Source organism: Cynocephalus volans, chromosome 3, assembly GCF_027409185.1.
Source record: "Cynocephalus volans isolate mCynVol1 chromosome 3, mCynVol1.pri, whole genome shotgun sequence".
NCBI lineage: Eukaryota > Metazoa > Chordata > Mammalia > Dermoptera > Cynocephalidae > Cynocephalus > Cynocephalus volans.
The window spans coordinates 65,969,680-65,989,839 of record NC_084462.1 but is presented as its reverse complement, the minus strand read 5'-3'; the positions used below and the strand labels follow the sequence as shown (position 1 = coordinate 65,989,839).

Sequence of the window (20,160 nt, the reverse complement as noted above, 5' to 3'; positions counted from 1 at the left end):
GACGGTGCCTGGAGGGAGACCCTGCCCCGCCGCGGATTTCCAGTCCTCGCGTTGCGTGGGGGCAATTTGGGGCCGCGCACGCCCGCGTCGCTGCGCGACGCCCGTGAGAGCCCGGGGGCGGGGACGCCACTCCCGGCCCGGGCGTGCCGCGCACGCTCACGACGTGAGAGCTTCCGTGGAACTCCGACCTCAGTTTTCTCATCTGGAAAATGGGGCCTCGTAATCCCGTCCTGACTAGACGCGGGGCCGTAGGTGGGGAAGGTTTTGGTGACCCCACGCTCGAGGCCTCTGCAAAAGAGGGTCATCGAGTGACTCGGAGGAGAGACGGTCAGCGGGGCGTGACCGCAGCAGGGCGCGGGGCTTTTGTTTGGTGGGGGTTTCTTAACTGAGAAACAATGCTGGCCGGCAGTCAGACGCTCCAAGGATGCTCAAGGAGGAGGGCGCCCCCTCATCTCCCAGACCCCGGCCCCTGCAAGACGCTCCACCAGTGTGGCTCTCGGGTGTCTAGCCAGGAACTGCTCTGCGTGCACAAGCGAGCTCGGGCGTGCCGCCACGGCCTTCAAAAACCCCGCACACACCGAGAGACTAACGTGTCTCTCGCTTCCCTCACGCTAGCGGAGGTGCGCCCGCCTGCCCGAGCCCGGGTGCACAGACCTCCGTCGCCTCTTGCGCCCGTCAGGCCCCAGAGAAACAATGCCCGTCCTCTCCGCGCGCAGGAGGGGTTTGGCAGACACCGCGGCGTCGGGGCGGCAGAGCGGGATGAGCCCCGCCGCCGGGTCGGGGCTCCACCTTTCGGCTGCGATCGCCCCGCCTGCCGGGAACGCGCACCTGTCCGGTCTGGGAGGCTTACGTGCGTCGCCACACGGCAAGGGGTGGGCCGTGGCACGGGACGCCCCTTCGGCCCTCCCGGAACTAGTCTCCACGGCCGTGGAACCGACCGGGACGGAGAGGGCAGGTCCTCCAGAGCCTTCGAGTCGGGAGCTAGAGTGGCTCGGCCTCCAAGCTGGGTCGAGCCGCCGCAGGCGACGACGGCGTCACGCGAGGGGGCGGGGCCGCCACGGGCGGAGGCCAGAGCCGGAAGCGGAAGAGGCGTCCGGAGCGGGGAGTGGGGCCTAGCTGCAGACGGAGCCTGGGAGACTGTGAGTGCGGGACGGGGCCCGCTGCGGTGGCGGCGGGGGTGGCGGGGGTGTGGTGGCGGGTGTGGCGCTCTAGTGTGGGCTTCCGGGCTCCCGGTTCGGTCTCGGCCTGCTCCTTTCTCCTCTTCGGCCCACTTCAGGCCGTGGTCCCGACCTTTCACCCCTGACCCGCCGCTTCCCCCCCGAAGGGTGGTCACTGCAGACTCCGACCTCTTGATCCCGGGGTGTTGGAGGCGGAACCCGAGCGGGCTCGGAGACCCCTGCAAGGATCTAGCTTCGGCCCTGCGCTTGCCCGCGGAATGGACTCCGGGTCCGACCTGGGATAGCCTGAAGGGGCCTTCAGACCCCTCCCCTAACCCAGGCTCGAGGCTTGGTCCGCAGACTCCTCCTCCCCGCGCGGCCTAGGGTTTGAGCCTAGCCCAGGCTGGCCTTCCTCCTGACCCCCGAGTCTCCCCTCGGCGCCACTGGTGGTGGTTAAGGGGGACGGGCTCTGAGATAATTGGGGCCCGGGTGGCAGGAAGGGACGCAAGTTAGGGCCGCAGACCCCCTACGTGTATTGTTGTAACGATGGAGCCGTTCCAGCCCGGGGGATGGGCCAGGCCGAACTGACAGTACAAATGCCCGGCTGCTCCTCGGTCCGGCCCGGGAGTCTATGTGTTTTAGTTCCGGGTGCAGGTGGCTTGGTGTGGAGCTGGGATGGGAATTGCCTGAGCCAGCCCCCGTCGAGGCGGCGTTGGCAGCCTTCCAGCTTCCCTCCTCCATGCCCTTGAAAAGGAGGAGCGTTTCACCCGTTGGTGGCGGTGGCGGCGGCTTGCAAGGTGGCAGGTTTGAGGTTGCAGAGGTGGGGCAGTGCCAGCCAAAAATAACCATGGAGCGCTGGGGTGGCTGGGATCCGGGAGGGCAGCCGCCGACCTGGCTGCCTGCTCTTCTTGTCAGCCCAGTTCTCTGGCCAGGAGCAGCAAATGAGAAGAAGCTAGGCCTTAGCTCAAAAAAAAGCTGGCATCCTTGGCTTGGTTTCCTCCACATTGCCTTTTCTTTCATTGTGCAAAGCAGAGCCTCCCAAAGCATAATTGTGGCCCTTAGCTTCTTTAAACAACCTGTTTGCTGGAGTCTCAAAGAACTAGAGACAATCGAAGAGAAATGGGCCCTAGATCCCTGGCTGAGAAGAGGACATCTGGTATTTCCAATATCTCACCTGCCTAGAATGTGTTAAAGGAGAGATGATGATCTTTATTATTGTTTTGTGTGTGGTGCTTTATAGCTCTCATACTTGTCATCTCCTTTGCCAGGCTGGGAGGTGTTATTTCCATTTTCTCAGCATGGTAACCAAGACCTAGAGTGACTTGTTTAAGTTCACAAGGCTAGTAAGTGGCAACACTGGGATTTATTTCAGGGTTTTCTGCCAGATGTCTCTCCTCCCAGGTCCCTTGGAAGAGACTTATAAAATGCTCTTAATGCCCATAAGGCATTTAACACAGCCCGCAGTGTTACCTGGAACCTTTTTTTTTTTTTTTTCCTAAAGATGACCAGTAAGGGGATCTTAACCCTTGACTTGGTGTTGTCAGCACTATGCTCTCCCAAGTGAGCCACAAGCCGGCCCTACTTGGAACCTTTTTAATGTTGTTAATGAAAAGCTGCCTTTAGTACCTCTTGTGGGCCCAAACCTGTGCTAGGCATTTGACTTACAGGAGAGACATACTTAATTCTCACAGAATCTTGCAAGAGAGGACTCGTCCCTTGTTGCAAAAGGAAACCGAAGGTTAGAATAGTTTAATAACTTGCCCAGAGGCACACAGCTAGAAGTGGCATTACCATGATTCAGACTGACCTCTATCTGATTCTGAAGCTGTGCTCTTTCTACTCATGTGAACATGTGTGGACATAAGAATCTTCTAGATCCTAGGAGAAAGTCTTTGGCCTGGTGTAGAGGACCCTGTCCTCCTGCTCTGGTGCTTTGTCTGCCCAGTGAGGATCGGCAGGGCCACGCTTCCCTGTGGGAGGGCATGTATTCTGGCCAATGGAGTGTCTTGTGGGTCAATTATTTATATGTGAGATACTACTTTCAGTCCATAGCTTGGGCACCTGACTCGGGGTAATTGCAAGAAAACTGAAACATTAGTCAGCTGATCATAAAAACAACAAATCTAAGCTCTTGGGAAGCTGTCGGTGATTTTACACGGTGTTTATTTCCAAGGCTTGCTGGGGACCAGACTTCCCAGGTAGATAGAGGAAGACACCTGCTAGTGGGGAGACAGAGGGCAGTGACTTTCTTAGGATCATGGAGAAGCTCCCAGGGATTTGGTCAGATATGCCTCGCTGTCCTGCTCATCCGGGGGGAGCCATTGCCTGCTGCTTTCCTCTTGATAGACCCTGTTGATGAGATGGGGCAGCCTCGATGGGTTTGTTCAAAACGTACTTGGTCAGGCAAGCCCAGGACTGACCATGACTGGAGGTTGGCTGTGGCCAAGTAATGTGTTGGGAAGAAGGCTGGCCACGGTCTCTGGCACAGCCTTCCCATGGAGGCAATGTCAGAGCTTTGGGTGTGGATCAAACAGGGAGCTGGCCTCACATAGCCATCTTTCTCAGCAGGTGGCTTATCCAGCCTGGCAATTTCCTGTGGTGGCTATAAGTCCCCACTGAACAGGGATAATGAGGTGGGGGCTTTTTGGCCTGCTTCCCAGTGCATACGAGCCTGCCTGACAGCTAACCCTCTGGCTGTTCCTGAGATGAGCATAGGAGAGTGTACTGGAGAAGCAGAGCTAGAGGGGACAGTAATGGTACCACTGGATAAAGGTGAGGTACCTGGCATGGCACTTCAGGTGATCTGAAGAGTGCTGTATGGGCCTAGGGCAAGAAACTTGGATACTCTGAGGACCCTGGCATCCTTACATATGCCGAAACCAAACGTGAACCAGCAAGCGCTGGATAGACCCCCTGGGCTAACATCTACTTGGCTAGACCCTCAGGTGGGGTATTGCAGGGGTGTGAGACCCTGTGTGCCTCTTTGTCCAAGAGCTGGTTTTCTCATTTCTGCTGTGGCTTCTCACACTGACTTGTGGTCTTTATTCCCTTGAGTGGGAATAAACTTTCAGCTTCTCAAACTTGCGGGCTTTAACCCCTCACTCCAGTATGTTAGCTTCGTGCTAAGAGCCCTTTGACCTCTGGTTTACAGAGCATTTGCTTCATGGGACCCCATGGCAGAAGAGCATTAGCGTAAGAGGTTTCCCTTTCTCCCTGTCCTCGGTCTCCCTGTGATGTTGCTCACTGTCCCTGCCCTGCATTCCTGCCTCAGCATCTGGGCCCTGGCTCACTCAGTTCCCCGTCCCGGGTGCTAAGGCCACCAGGCCACTGATGCTCTGTTGGGAAGCAGCCATTTCTTTGTTCACTGGCAGAGAAGGATGTTACCCATTGTCTGCTGTTTGACCAGTATGACCTCAAGAGTTTTTCTTTACTTCATAAACCCTGGGGAGGGGCTGCCCCACACAGAAGAATGGGCCTCTTCTTCAGGAGCACCTGGACTGCCCCACACAGCCCTGTGGCTGGAGGTGGCTGGTTGTGTTAAATGGGCTTTCCATTTCTCGTGGCCTAGATGCATCACTGTAAGCGATACCGCTCCCCTGAGCCAGACCCATACCTGAGCTACCGATGGAAGAGGAGGAGGTCTTACAGTCGGGAGCATGAAGGGAGACTGCGATACCCATCCAGAAGGGAGCCTCCACCCCGGAGATCTCGGTCCAGAAGGTGAGAGGGAAGTAGGGAGGAAGGAAGGGCTGCCTTCCTCAGCTGGGCTAGCGAGATTATCTAGAGTTTCTGGCAGCCGCAGACTCCTTGAGGTGACTCCACCTCAGCCCAGCAGCCCCTGAGTCCCTGCCCTGTACTTTTTGGGCTCCTCCCCTAACCTCCCCTGCATTCCCTGGCCTTAAGCTAGCTATGGTTCTTGTCCCCCCTTCTTCTTACACGTTCCCTCATTTTCTAGGCCAGCATCTCCCCTGCTAACCACCTGAGCCTTTCTCAGTGGGGATTAGCAATCTAACCTCAGCCCTGGAAAGGTTGGTCCCTGGTCCTGTCTCAGCCCCCAGGCCAAAGTTACAGTTGCAGCAGGCACAGAGAACTCTGGAGTGTTGGAATCTGCAGAGGCCCTCCCCAGTGCTTGTTCCCCTGTTCCTTACCTCCTGTAGCACTGGCAGGATGCTGTTATTAGCTAAGGTTCTAGAGGGCAGGCTTAGTACCTTCTCACCTTCCCCTCCCTTCTTCCCACCAGTCTGGATTCTTTTGCTTCAATAGGCTCTCCCTGTGAGCCCTTTGCAGGAGCTCTACCACAGGCCTCTTGCCAGCTAGCAGGGACTCGGCTGGTGGGAGCAAGGGTCCCACATGACCAGTGTTCCCCTCCCCCACTTGGCAGCCATGACCGCCTACCCTATCAGAGGAGATACCGGGAGCGTCGTGACAGTGATACATACCGGTGTGAAGAGCGGAGCCCATCCTTCGGAGAGGACTGCTATGGATCTTCACGATCACATCATCACCGGCGGTCACGGGAGAGGGGGCTCTACCGGACCCGCAAGCATGCCCACCACTGCCACAAACGCCGCACCAGGTCTTGTAGCAGCGCCTCCTCGGTGAGTGGTAGCCAGAGTGTACTGGCTGGGGCTTAAAGGCCTCATCTCTTTCTAGCCTCTCTCAGGCTGGCTGGTCTGGGTGAGTACTGCCAACCCTGTGCGCATGCGCTGGTGTGCACGCATGTGTGTGTGTGTGTGTGTGTATGTGTTGTCTTGTCCAGGTGCAGGGCTGAACAGGGGCATCCAGCTCCTCTGTCTTTTGGCCCCTTGCCTGTGGCAACTCTAGGGGCTCTGGCTCCGGCGCTGGCTGGTTCCCAGCCTGTCTGTGTTTACACACTGCTTCAGACACAGGACACAAGGTGCAAGTGGCTGGGGACACTTCTTAGGGATCCTAATAGGGTTGTCAGTATATTATTTGGAGCTTTATGGCCTGGTCCTTCCCACTCAGAAGTTTCCCCCTGTAGCCAAGTGCTCTGACTGGTATGGACTGCATCCACCTCTGCTGTCTCATCTCCACACCCTCCCACAAAGGCTTGGAGGCTGGAGTGCCCCATGGGAGGGGAGGATTTGTTTGTCAGTCACCTCAGATTGGGAGCTTCCCATCTGACCGCCAGCCAGGCCCTCTTCAGCCTAGCCTCTCCATGAGGGGCAATCACGGTGAGGAGGGGGAGCTGCCTCTGTGATGGGGCATGTGAAAACTGGCAAAAAGACCTGCAGCCCCAGGCCTTGTCTAGTTGGAGGCCACATGCCAAGAGCAGGGCCTAGCCAGCGTTCCTAGCTTGGACAGATCTCTGCTGAGACCAGGAGCCCACACTGCACTCAGTCCCCTGGGGAAGCAAAGCCAGTTTGGATTTCTGAGACTCTGTGCTGTCGTCTCTTCTCCTTCTTCCCCATCCTCTTCCCTGCCTCCCTGCCTCCTCCCTCTGGCCATGAGGCTCCTGAGGAGCAGTGGAGGGGCTAGACATCTTCTCTGCCCAGCTCTCTGTGACTTCTTTGAGGGGCCATGGGTTAAGGCTGACTCTGCAGGTGAGTCCAGCATGGCCTGGTGGCCTCCCTGCACACTGCCACACACTGCCACAGGATGGCAGTACAAATCTGTGGCTCTGCTTCTTCTCTTTTTGGTGCCCTCTGTTGTCATAAGGCTTGGGATGGACCTGGCCTGTGAGCAGCATGAGCGCCAAAGCCAGGGTAGGAGTTGGCATGGGGCCTATGTGGGCCATTATGGTAGGAGGCCTGGAGGTTGACCAGCTCAGAGGACCCCAGGCTCCTTTCCTGCTTGAGTCTGGTGGCAGGAGGGCTGCTGATGGAAGGCTGTTTCCGGTAGTGATGGTTAAATCTGGCCAAGGATGCTGTCTGGGGGCAGGTAGCAGCTTGGCTCTGAGCGGCAGCTGTCAGGCACGTACAAGGCTGTATGGGCAAACATTGGTAGGCAAGGACAGACTGGGCATTCTGCAGCTGAAGCCAGAGTAGCCCTCTGACCATTCTGGATGGTCGGACCCAGCCTGGGCCATCTGCCTTCTTGCGCCGTTCTCACTGCGTCTTCAGCTTTGGCCAAAGCCACTATGGGAGGGCCCGGGAGGGGGAGACTCGGAGGAGGAGGGAGTCAGCGCTGTGGCTCTCTTCACGGCCTGGCCCCTCAGCAGCAGGCTGGTCGTCTTTCTGAGAGTTTGCAGCACTCCTCTTATAGATAATGTCCAAGTTTTCTTTACATACCTGTAGCTGTTTTTACTTTTCTGTTTTTGAAGTCAGCTTGTGTCTTGACGTGTCCCTTGCAATATCCCTATCGTTATATATGCTGTGTGCCTTATGAAATGCTGGGATCTGGAAAATCCAACCAACCAACCCACCGGCTCCTCACCGTCTCCACCTCTGCCTTTGACTGACACCTCAATCTGTCAATCGGAACCGCCTACCATGCGATTGGTCGGATGGCGTTTCGGGGGGCGGTGCATGCAGAGAAGCCAACAGAGCAGTAAGCGCAGCAGCCGGAGTGTGGAAGATGACAAGGAGGGCCACCTGGTGTGCCGGATCGGCGATTGGCTCCAAGAGCGATGTACAGCCACCTTTCGTAAAACTTTACCTCTCTACTTTCTACCCCCCTTGTTAGACGAAACCTCTCCTGCCTGGAGGGGCCTCTAGTGCGCATGGTGCCTTAGCGGGGCCACCAGTAATTGCCTGAATGACACAACACTAGCAACTTCTGTTTTTAAGAGTGTAGCAGTGAGAAAGAAACCTTTTTTGTTTTGAGAATTTGAATGCTGTGAACTTGCAGGAGCTGCCAACTCTCTGCCCTCTGGACTCTCATGCCCAGCTTCTTTTCTCTCCTAGATGAGATCGTGGGGAACCTGGGCGAAGGCACCTTTGGCAAGGTGGTGGAGTGCTTGGACCATGCCAGGTGAGCAAGCTGGTGTGGTATAGCTGGCTCTGGATGTGATCTTCCTAGGAAGAGCTAGCTTGAGGTTCTTGAAGGTGGTGGCTTAACTTTTTTCTTTTTGGTGGGTAGCACCCAAATTGGGTCTGACCTATACATGTTGGGGTTTTGCTGATTCCCTGGAATAAGGGAGAAATTCTTGGGGTTCTGTAGGCATGTGGCATCCCTTCTGAGGATTGCTAGTGAATGATTCTGCCCCAATTTCCCCACTTTTCTAGGGCTATGGCGCTAGATATGACAACAGAGCCAAGGTCCTGGCTCCTCTGTGGCCTGAGCTGCTTCCTGTGATCTTTGTTAGGTCCTTGGCCTGGCAGGAGTTGGGAGTGCTGCTAAGCACAGCCCAAGCATGAGCCCTCACCCCCTGGGTATTTGTCTGAGAGACTGTGCAGGTCCTAGTTAAGAGAAACAAGACCCTAGGCTTTTTCACCAAGCAGGTCACTGCCTTCTCCAGTGTAGCATGTGCTCTCTGCTGAGTGTGCTCAAGGAGAGTAGGGGTATACCTTCCTCCCTCCCAGGCCTAACAGTGCAACACTTTTATCCCCTTATCCTTCCTCAGGACTAGAACCCATGCTTCTTCCCCAGTAGCTCTGGGTTGGGGAGGCTACCTCCTGAGAGCCAATTGCCTTCCTGCCTTAGTGGCCCTCAAGCTGGTTTGCACTTTAATTACAAAGGGCTAGTATCCTCATTAGAACCATGTGCTGCCCATACATGGTCCTCTAACTGTTTTAGAGATGAAGAAACATGCTCAGGGTTTGCCTGTATCATGCCAAGCTGTTAATGGCAGAGCTGGGTTCTGCTGTACTGCAGTGCTCCCACATTAAGAGGGGTGCTCAGAAAGGGTAGTTAGACCCAGGAGTCCAGCCATCCCTGTGGCCATAAGATAAAGTAGTAGTGGTGACTGAGAGGAATCTTCCCTTTGCTCCCTGTTCCTGTTTAAACACCCCTTGGACCCTGTGTGGCACAAGAGGTAAGGGATAGTACCAATGTATTTAGGGCCGTGTGCAGACTATACCGTGACCGGATGAAGATGTGGCAGCCCGATATAAGAGGGCCGCTAAACTATCCGTGCTGTGCCACTTTGAGTAGCTGGAGGGAAAACGAGCCTCTGAAGTTGCTAAGGGGCAGGCACAGGGTCCTAAATGGAGTCAGGGACACTGGGGATTGTTATGCAGAGGCAAAATTCAGCTCAGTGAAAGGAAGAGTCTTATACTCAGAGCCATACAAACCTGGCAGAGACCACCTTTGGAAGTGATGAGCTCCCTGTGTTGAGGATTAGAATGCCAGGGAGGGATCCTGTTCAAGGAGGAGGCTGGAGTGTGTGGCCTTTCCTCTGAGAACCTTTCCTGCTCTGAAATCTGGAAAACTGGGACAGGGAGAGAAAAGCAGGTTATTCGCTGCAAGATGCCTTTGCCCTGGGGCCTGTGAGCCTTTCCTTAGGCACCAAGGCCAGCCTTCCTGGGGCCCCAGAAGACACAACCTTGTGGCCCAAGGCTCTCTCACTCCAGTTCCCCGCTGGGCTTCTCAACTCTAGCTGTCTCTTCCTGACAGAGCCTGGCAGCCGAGCTTCAGCAGAAGTCTTCCTTCTCTGCTTATTTGCATCCTGCAAATGGCCTACTGCGGTGGGGTTGGAGGTGGGAGGTGCAGAGCAGGGACTGTTAAAATCCTCACTTAGGGCTGGCTGGCTTTTTAGCTCAGTTGGTTAGAGCATGGTGTGGTGTTATAACACCAAGGTTAAGGGTTTGAATCCCTGTGATGGCCAGCCAGCAGAAAAAAATGGACTAAAATCCTCACTGGATACTTAACAAGGGTCCCTGGCATTCTGTGGTCACTGATAAAAGCTGTGGCCAGTAAGCAGGCAGGTAGGTGGGCCTGCAGAGGGATGTAGTAAAAAGGAAGTGGCCCTGGACCTCAACAGTGAGAGGACCCCATTGTTGGCATCCTTACCTCTTGCTAGGCCTTCACTTCATCCTGGAACCTCCATCCCAGGGGAAGCTGTTTGCTTCATCCTGGAACTCCCATCGCAGGGGGAGCTGTTTGCTGAGACTTGCACATGTGCCCAGGAAGGTCAAGAGGTGTGGTGGGAGGGTTCTAGGTGGGGCAGCTGGGATCGGAGCTAACTGGCCTACAAGTTAAGTTACTGAGTGAGTTCTCGCCTGGTGCTTATCAGCAGGATTGGCCTCTCTTTTGCCCACACTCTGCCCTGGGAGCTGGCAGTGTCTGAGAACATAAAAGACTAAGGCTGGCAGGGAGGCTGAGGGTATTAACTCACAGATGCCAGGGGAGTTTGCTGTTAGGTGGGCAAAGGTCCAGTGTTGCATGGGGCAGGCTGGGCATCAATATCTGCTCTCTCCAGGGCAGGCCATTCCTGGTATGTTGTTTGTTGGGAGTTGCAGGATTGGGGCGGAGGGTGGGGGAAGGGTGGGGCAGCTGCTGATAAGAACCTTTGCTTCCTTCCTGGGTCCCAGAGGGAAGTCTCAGGTTGCCCTGAAGATCATCCGCAACGTGGGCAAGTACCGGGAGGCTGCCCGGCTAGAAATCAATGTTCTTAAAAAAATCAAGGAGAAGGACAAAGAGAATAAGTTGTGAGTGTCTGCAAGGAGTGGGAGGGAAGCCTTCAGTGGGGACAGAGTCTACTCAAGCCCCATCTTCCTGGACCCCAAGGGCTTAGCAGTGTCCTATCACCTGTTTAGCACTTTGCTTTCAGCCTGCACTTAGAGCCAGGAGAGTTTGGCAAGTGAGTCTTGCTCGAAGGAGCCTTTGGACTTCAGTCCAGGCTCTGCCCCAACTGGCTTTGTGTTCTGAGGCAGTTTTCCTAACTCTGCATTTGTGGGACCTCACTGGGTTGTGGTGAACATAAGATAGAAGCATGAAGCTGTCTGGGGCTCTCACATAGTGGGAGACATCCAAAGGAGAGCCTTTCTTTCTCTGGACAGACACTTCCTTTTGTCCAAGCACTGTGCTGAGTCTGGGCAGATGGATGGATCCAGCACGAACACTCATGAACCTCAGGCAGAGGGGGGAGTCAAAAAAAGCAACACTAGTCCTGTGGAATGTACTGGCACTCTTCCTCAACAACTCTAAGGCAGGGCTTCTCCCCATATCATAAATGGGTGAGCTTGGAGAACTCAGACCAGAACCCTGGCGCAATCCCACAGCAGGAAATTCAGTCCTTGACCAGAGCTCATCTGGGTGAAGGCTGGTGGGATGTACTCTTGCCTTCAATTCTTTTTTTTTTTTTTTTTTTTTTAAAAAAAGATGACCGGTAAGGGGATCTCAACCCTTGGCTTGGTGTTGTCAGCACCACGCTCAGCCAGTGAGCAAACCGGCCATCCCTATATAGGATCCGAACCCGTGGCCTTGGTGTTATCAGCACCGCACTCTACCGAGTGAGCCACGGGCCGGCCCTCAATTCTTTTTTTTTTATGTGTATTTGGGTCCTGGTATGTGACCCAGTGGCCTAGGAGAGAGTGGGGACTGGCTTCATCTGAGAGTGGGGGGTGAGGCATCCCTCCCAGCACAGAGTCTGAGCCCCACCCATCATTCTCCTCCAGCCTGTGCGTCTTGATGTCTGACTGGTTCAACTTCCACGGTCACATGTGCATCGCCTTTGAGCTCCTGGGCAAGAACACGTTTGAGTTCCTGAAGGAGAATAACTTCCAGCCTTACCCCCTACCACATGTCCGACATATGGCCTACCAGCTCTGCCACGCCCTTAGATGTAAGTGTCCATCCTCAATTGGAGCATGGGGCGGCCACACACCTGCGGCAAAGCTACCTGGTGATTTTGCTCTCCTCCATTCACTTCAGCACATTGTTAACCATTGTGCTGGGCCTGAAAGATATATCAGGGCCCCTGTGACTGAAAGGATTTCTGTCCTTAGGTAGGAATCTCAGTATGAGAATGGAAAGGCTGGAGTCCCCTCCAGGCACCTCCTGGGCCAGCCTCTGCCCCCAGACACTCAGGAAGAAAACAGGAAAGAGTTGCTCTAGAATTGGCCCAGCTACCAACCCCAATGTCCACCTTTATGCATAGGATAAAAAGGTGGAAGCCTGACCTGACAGATCCCACCACAGGTCCTGTCCACATGGAGACCCTCTAAATATCATTCATCTGCCTGCCAGCCTTGAAGAGCATATTTGGTGGTGCCAGTGCTCAGCGCTACAGGATTTGCGATAGTTGGAGCCATACGTAAAGTCTCCTTGAAGAGAAGGTCAATAGACCTAGAACTAGAATGTGCAGTATCTGGATAGATGGAGAGGACAGGGATGAGCATTCTAAGCAAGGGGAATGGCTCAGTGAAGCGCTAGAGACTGGCATATACTAAAACTCAGAGTGGAGAGAGGGCTCACATTGGGGAGTGGTGGGCCACATGGGTATGAAAATCTTGAGTGTCAGATGGGAGCTTTGAGCCTGAAAGTGATGAGTAGTGGGAAGGCACTGTTGGTGGGACAAGGGCTGGAAGGAAAATGCTTCCCTGTTCAGGGCTGGTGATGGAAGGCAAGGCTGGCTTCATGGTGTGTGACCTGTGCAGTCGCACAGGACCCTGTCTTGATTTAATCCTGTTGTCACCATCTTAACATTCTTAATAATTTTTGGACAAGGGGGCTGCATTTCATTTTGCAGTGGGCCCTGCAAATTCTGTAGCTGGTGCTGGAGAGAGGGAACCACCCTGAGGCTGTTGCTGCAGCTTTGGTGAGAGACACGTGAGGAAGCCTGATGTCTGCAGAAGAGAGATGGCAGAGTTTTCTGGATGGAAAACTTCCCCTTTGCCACCCCCCTTCTAAAGTATCAGAACCTTCCAAGGCCTCAAGTACAGAGAACTCTTGAGAGAGAAGCCAGTGGGGAGGCAGGATTGGTCCAGCTGCCTGCTGAAGTTGTGGTGTGAGGAGCTCTGGCAGTTGCTGGCTTTGAAGGAAGGGTCTGTGCTAGAGCTGGCTGGAGAGCCAGAGAGGAAGCCCAGGTTCTTAGTACCTGCTTCCCTCCCCCGCTCCTCCCCTAGTTCTACATGAGAACCAGCTGACCCACACAGACTTGAAGCCAGAGAACATCCTGTTTGTGAATTCTGAGTTCGAAACCCTCTACAATGAGCACAAGGTAATGTTGGGGATGAGGGTGAGGCCTTGCTCCAGGGTGGGTTACCCGCTGGTACAGACTCCTGACCTGCCCACCCTTTCAGAGCTGTGAGGAGAAGTCGGTGAAGAACACCAGCATCCGAGTGGCTGACTTTGGCAGTGCCACCTTTGACCATGAGCATCATACCACCATTGTGGCCACCCGTCACTATCGCCCGCCTGAGGTGATCCTCGGTGAGTGTATAGTCTGCAACCTTGTTATACCAGGCAGGTGTTGGAAGGGTATGAACAGAGGTGGTGGCATGCCTGTCAGTCTGCTGTCCAGGGTGGGCAGAGTGTCTTGGACCTAGGGGCCAGTATTGTGAGACACTTAAGGTTGATTTGGCCTTGTAGGGCCAGGTTTACTGAGAGAGGGCCTTCTGCTGGGGTTTGGGCAAGAGCCCTGCCAACCAGTGTGGCAGCTGCCCTGTGACCTTGAGGCTGGAGCACAGGGCTGGATCTCACAGTGTCTCCTCATCTTGGCTTTCAGAGCTGGGCTGGGCACAGCCCTGTGACGTCTGGAGCATCGGCTGCATCCTGTTTGAGTACTACCGGGGCTTCACACTCTTCCAGGTACAGCCACCCCAATGCCCCACTACCCTGAGCGCTGCTACTCTGACAGGTTGCAGAGTGCTGGGGTGGGAAGTCCCTTGTGGCTGAGGAGACAGGTGTCTTCCACCCCATACCAGTCATCATGTTGTGAGATTCAGACTCTTCAGGGTTGTGGATGCTCAGAGAAAGGAAGTCGGTGTACCTAGAGTACTCAGGGAGGAGTCTTGAGCTAGGCCATCAAGGATGGAGGATTGGGGTGGCAGGAGTGAGCGTTGTAGGCAAGGGACATGGCATGAGTGAGGGCATGGAGATGGGCTAGGACAGGGCACATTCTGGGGAGAGTGAAGAACCAACCAGAGAGGTGTAATCACAGCCAAGTCCACCTGAAGGGCTGAGGAGTGTGAGCCTTACCCTGAGAGAACAGGCTGGTCTCATCTCTGGCCCAGGCTGGCAGGCTGCCACCAGGTCCTGTAGGCTGGGACTGCTGTTGCATTGGTAGGTTTGCATCTCTTGAGGCAGGGAGGGCATTTGCCCATCTTTCTCATCCCATGTTCTCCTTGAGAGGGCTGAGGTTGGGAGTGACCCCCACTTGCTCTGTCCCTGACTTCCTATAGACCCATGAAAACCGAGAGCACTTGGTGATGATGGAGAAGATCCTAGGACCCATCCCATCCCACATGATCCACCGTACCAGGTAAGGAGCCCCCTGTAGCTCCCTCAGGGCTGGTCGGAGGGAGGGGCCTTTCCCTTCTTAGCTGTGAGTCAACAGGGTACTAGAGATGGTCTTTCCTGGACATTCCATGACTCTTCCAGGTTCTAACAGCCTTCTCTGCACACCCCTCTGAGTGACCTGGCAAGCCTGTTGCCCAGACTTTCCTCCTCTGCCATAGAATCAGTCAGGCCTGGAATCTTTTTTTTTTTTTTTAAAAGATGACCGGTAAGGGGATCTTAACCCTTGACTTGGTGTTGTCAGCACCACGCTCAGCCAGTGAGCGAACCGGCCATCCGTATATGGGATCCGAACCCGGGGCCTTGGTGTTATCAGCACCGCACTCTCCCGAGTGAGCCACGGGCCGGCCCAGGCCTGGAATCTTCTGCCTAGCTTTGCTATCATTCCATAGACTGCTGCTGTCCTGGATCTAGCTGGGAGCTGATCCTCTCACTAGAGGCTTGTCCCCCTACCACTCCCACCATTTGACTCCCCCTCTCCCCACCTTAATTTCTCAGGAAGCAGAAATATTTCTACAAAGGGGGCCTGGTTTGGGATGAGAACAGTTCTGATGGCCGGTATGTGAAGGAGAACTGCAAACCTCTGAAGGTCAGTTTCTGGCTTTCCCCAGCTCAGCTCATGCCAAGGAGACCTCAGGCACTGGGCAAACATACAGCAGAGAGACAGGATGGGCAGCCTCCTTGTTCCAGCTCTGTGGGAGGTGGCATTCAAGACTGCTAGTTGCTGGCAGTGGGGCTTCTTGTAAACTGCCCCAGAGGGGCCCTTAGCCCTACCCCTTCCCCACAAGGTTTCTATGAATGTAATTAGGGAGCACCAGAAGAGCCAGATGTCAGAGGCCCTGCTGCTTCCGGTCCTACCCTCTTTCAATTTTGGGAAGAACTAGGCAGGACTGAGGTGAGGGGGAGGGAAGACTAGACATGGCCAGGAAGCTTCTGTCAACTGCATTTGGTGCTCAGAACAAGTGAATTTTGCAGAGGTGATTTGTACTCACCTCTCAGGACTTTGCATGTGGGGGCAGAGGCACCAACCCAGCAAGACACCCAGTAGCCTGACAAGTTCCAAGGAAAGGAGCTGCTCATTGCCCATGAGGGCAGAAATAGAGTCCTCCAAGGAGGCCTCACTGCCTCCTCGACCCAGTCTAGCAAGACTTCCCAGAGGCAAGGGGTCCTACTGTGGCTTCCCACAACCCTGCCATCACACTGAGGCACCTTGTGTCCCTGAGCAGAGTTACATGCTCCAAGACTCCCTGGAACATGTGCAGCTATTTGACCTGATGAGGCGGATGTTAGAATTTGACCCTGCCCAGCGCATCACACTGGCGGAGGCCCTGCTTCACCCCTTCTTTGCTGGCCTGACCCCTGAGGAGCGGTCCTTACACACCAGCCGCAACCCAAGCAGATGACAGGCGCAGGCCACCACACAGAGATGGAGAGTGCGACTGGTCTGCCCAGCCCCTTTTCTCCAACCTCTACCACCGGGCCCCAGGGCCAGAGCCACCCAATGAACAGTGCAATGTGAAGGAAGGCGGGAGCCTGCAGGAGAGGAGACATGGTGCCCAGCTGCCAGAAGCACAGATTTGACCCAAGCTATTTATATGTTGTAAAGTTATAATAAAGTGTTTCTTACTGTTTGTAACCCCTGGTACCAGTGTGTCCATCTCCAGGCTCCTTGCCTTCTCCCTTCCCTGACCTTAATAAAGTCTTTCTTAGCATTTCAGCTTGTGGAGAGCTAAGTGTGAACTGGGCCAGGCACACACAAGTGCTAGCCACTAAAAAGACCAGAAGATGCGACATCCTTCTGTGCCCAGGAGAAGAGCAGTTCCAGTTCCAAGATGAGGCTGAGGTGGCAGGCCTGCTAAGCAGCTCTAGTAGGCACCTGGGCCTTGTGCCTCTGCCCTGCTGGCTCCTGTATCTCAGCCCTGAGGAACCTGAAGGAAACAGCCCACAGCGGCTAGCCAGGTAGGGTCTGGTTTTACCTATCCTGCCAGCACATCTGTCACTGGCTGGGACTTCAGGCTGCATCGGCTCAACTACTACAGTCTACTGAGGGTGTGAGGCAATCAGGGCAGGCTCCTATGCTAGGGGTGCCAGTACCTCACCACAGCCTACATAGCAATTCACCACACAGCACAGGACTCAGTCATTCAGCTTTATTTTAGTGCTGGTTTTTGGTTCCCTGTGAGCTGCATGAGTGATAGTCTTGACCACCTGATGGGGGCCCCTTGGGCAATGGACACCAGACACTGTGGGCAGGATGCTTCTGAAAAGAGCTGAAGACAGAGAAATCACACTTATTTTTAATACCTCTGGGGAAGGCCCAGGCTGAGGGCAGAAAAAGGCCCTAGTGCCACCTGTGAGAGAAGAGGGAGAGGCTTCAGCACAAACTCCCAGTGGCCCCTCAACAAGGCCAGCACCCCCGGGGCCAGTGCAACTGACTTGAGTGAGCAGTCTTCTGGGCCAGGGTTCTAGCTGAACTTCCACTGTACCTAATCAGGGGGCCCAACTGTGAACAAGCAGCCAGAACCTGTTTAATGGCTGACTACTAAAATGACAGACTGCTCCTCAACTGTGGCTCTTCCTCTGAAAAGGGCAGCTTGGCCCTCAGAGTGAGCCAAGGCTCAGGGAGAATACACAGCACAAGGCTCACAGTCCCTGGCCTCCTCCCACTGCTGGAGACAATTTAACATTGGAGGGAGGATAGGAAAAGAGGGGCCAGCCCTCTGCCCTGCCTCACCTGCTCCTGGCTATTCTCCTAAAAGAAAAGTGATAAGCAGCCTGAAACCAGGGCTTACCCTGTGTCCACAATCCTTGGCGAATCCTTCCTCCTACCCTCCCCATAACCAGTGGGTGGGCACAGAGCTGAAGGAAGCCTGACGCCCTGAAAAAGGCTTTAAAGCACAAGTCCTTTGCAAGGGTCCCTGCCAAAGCTCCAGGCATGGCTCCTGTTCCACCAGCCTCCAGGGCCAGGCCTTGGAAGGTCCTGGGGCTTAGCACCTTAGGACCCGAGCAGCAGTGTGTTCCTATGGCTGAGCCCCACCTGCCTGCTCATCCAGAACTAGCCTCATTTTGGCATCTTTGAGACAGGGCGTTGACCCAAAGCCTACTCATCTAAAGTGGACAATCTCAACGGATTCAAAGCCCAGGCACTAAGGGCTGGGTTGAGCCCAGGCAGAAGGACATATGCCCAGCTCTGGGATGACAGCTGCACAGAACCTTTTCAGGGGAAGGGCAGAGGGGCAGAAGGGTATGTATGGGCAAGGAGGTGGGGGAGTGGTGGCCTAGGACAGAAGCACCAGGGAGCCTCTTCTGGCTCAGCACCAGGCTCCCCAAGGGCCTCCCCAATACTGTACATTAAAGCTGCACCCCAAGGGGTCTGGCCCCAGACTAGGCAAAGACTCAGTCCCCAGCTGGGGAGCGGGGGGGCACTGCTGGCAAGATGGGCACTGTGGTTCTATAGTAACATAACCTTATACTACCTGTGCTGAAGACAACAGAAAAACCAGTATAAAAATCCCAATACAGTAATACCATCCTGATGCCACCCCTTCCCTGCCTCTCAGAATGATGGAGTGGAAAGGAGGAAAGAACCCTTGGAGAAATGCCAGCATAAAACTTGGATCAGCTCAGGAGAACGGGTCAAAAGCCCCCAAATCAACTTGTGGTGGGGCTAAGGGAAGGCCTGCCATAGCCCTCAAAATGAACAGAGAGCGCAAGTCTGCCCTCTGGTGGACAGCTACCGCGCAGCCGGTTCTACATGATTAGAGGAAGAGCTACCCTGCTGGGGGAAACCGGGGAGACAAAGCCACAAGCTCTGAAATAGAGCAGCCATAGGCCCCCAAAGAGGACCTGGTCCACCCCCAAGGCGCTTGCCCAGGCTCAGTGGCTGTAAACCTGAAACAGTCTAAGAGCTGCCTATGTCTGTAAACAAAGCCCCACCTGGCTGCAAAGGGGGCTGAGCATAGAGATGCCTGGAGCTGCTGCATGCCCAGCCAGCCACCTGCCCTACACCCAGTGGGAAAGCCTTCCCTGGCTAAGGGCAGGTGACAGGTCAGTTTTAAGTATGTTCTGTTGTCTCACACAAGAAACAAACCCAAAAGAGAAAAAACTATAACAAAAACAGGGTCCATGAAGCTTCACATCCTTAAGGCGTTCGTCGTCAGGTTCAGTGTCAGGAGCAGCAGGGGACTGCAGCGTCCTGCCTGTCAAGGGCCCCTCTAGGCAGAGTGCAGTGGGATGACAAACTTGCAGCCAAAGGGGGAGTGGTAGTTGATGCCCACCTCCTGGAAAACCTGCTGGGGAATACCGATGTCGCACAAATAGACACGGCCTGCATGCTCCCCCAGTGGCAGAGGCAGGCCCAATGCCAGTGACCACTTGGCATCGATGCCCTGTTCGACTTCATGCACAGGAGGGTCTATGCTGAGTACCGGTGCCCGGTTCTGGTTGGCCCAGGCCACAGCTGCCTTGTACCAGGGCTGATCCCGCAGGAAGGCATTCTCAGGGCAATCCAGGCAGTTGATGACAAGGTCCACAGGGCTAGTGGGAAGATCTGCAGAAGGAAAGAGCACAATGTGAAAATCCCTATGAACAGAGAGCAGCCCAGGCTGAGGACTAGAGCCCAGGTGGCCTCAAGAGATGTTCTCCAGACACCACTCCAATGCCTCTCCAAAGGCTGGCCTTTTCAGGCTGGGCCAGGGCACAGGCCCTGGGACCTCCACAGCCTGGTTGGGCTGGGTGCTAGAAACCAAGGGCATGTCAGGCTAAAGGATGACTGCCCTCATGGAGCTCCTAGGCTGAAGCATTGTCCTGCTGAGTGTGCAGAACTTCTCAGGGCACAGGCTCTCACCTCCTCTGCCTCACAGGCAAGCCTCTGTGCATGTGACTAATGCCCTGGGTACATTATGAGCTCTGGGAAAGCAGAGTCCACTGCAGAGTTAGTCCTCACAGGGAAGTCCTACTCAGGGCCCAACAGAAACAGGAGCGAACTGCCCCAAGAAGGGTAAGCAGGTGAAGACAGGCTTGCTTACTCTACTCTGGGCTCTACTATAGCTGCCCTGCCCTCTTCTCTGGCCCCTGATTATCTCATGAGAATGGGTCCTCCACTCAGCCCAACCTTAAGAATGGGGAAGGAATCTATCACTGTTCTTCCAGGCATTTGAAAAGACTCCTCTGCTCTAAGCAGGACTCTGGGACAGTATAAGAACAGGATGTCTAAACAAATTTGTTAATCTTGGACTAGCCTAACAGGTTAAACTGAGAATAGCAGAAATCAGACCAAACTCAAGGACTGTTATCCTCAGACTTGCCTCCTGAAGCAACTGAGATAGGAAGCCTTTTGGGCAGCCAGAAGCTGCCTGGAATGGGGCATCATGTACATCAGGCCCCCTTCCCTGCTCTCAGCCTACAGTAAGACATTTCTCAATGAGAGACTCATGGCTTCCCTAATTAGAACATGCCACTATGTGGGTCATGAGGCTTTCAAGAGAATAGCATCCTATCTTCTGTGCACCCACAAGAGCCTGGCCTGAGGCTTAGGAGACTGAGGTTCTCATCCAGACTCTGGCCCTGACTTGCTGTCTGCCCTCTGGCAAGGCGCTTTCTCTGGGCCCTATTTGCTCTGTCCACATCTCCCCACCCCCAA

The 20,160-nt window shown here is 54.8% G+C and overlaps 2 protein-coding genes across 4 annotated transcripts in view; one reads left to right on the top strand and one right to left on the bottom strand.

Moving 5' to 3' along the window:
* The first annotated feature begins 693 nt into the window (after nucleotides 1–693).
* On the top strand, nucleotides 694–16,155 carry CLK3 (CDC like kinase 3). The gene is given in 15 exon segments (XM_063088817.1): nucleotides 694–843; nucleotides 845–880; nucleotides 882–1,139; nucleotides 4,726–4,877; nucleotides 5,539–5,755; nucleotides 7,652–7,748; nucleotides 8,024–8,090; nucleotides 10,592–10,708; nucleotides 11,678–11,844; nucleotides 13,127–13,221; nucleotides 13,304–13,433; nucleotides 13,729–13,811; nucleotides 14,405–14,484; nucleotides 15,018–15,108; nucleotides 15,746–16,155. Coding segments are annotated over 15 exon segments (1,917 nt in total). The 3' UTR covers nucleotides 15,923–16,155.
* Nucleotides 16,156–16,663: 508 nt separating this feature from the next.
* The window catches only part of EDC3 (enhancer of mRNA decapping 3), a 56,013-nt gene continuing 52,516 nt past the window's right edge, over nucleotides 16,664–20,160 (bottom strand). For all 3 annotated transcript variants that reach the window (XM_063089613.1, XM_063089612.1, XM_063089614.1), the window contains one exon: nucleotides 16,664–19,068. In XM_063089613.1, coding sequence (XP_062945683.1) covers nucleotides 18,734–19,068 — 335 coding nt within the window. In that variant the 3' untranslated portion in view covers nucleotides 16,664–18,733. The remainder of the gene's footprint in view (nucleotides 19,069–20,160) is intronic.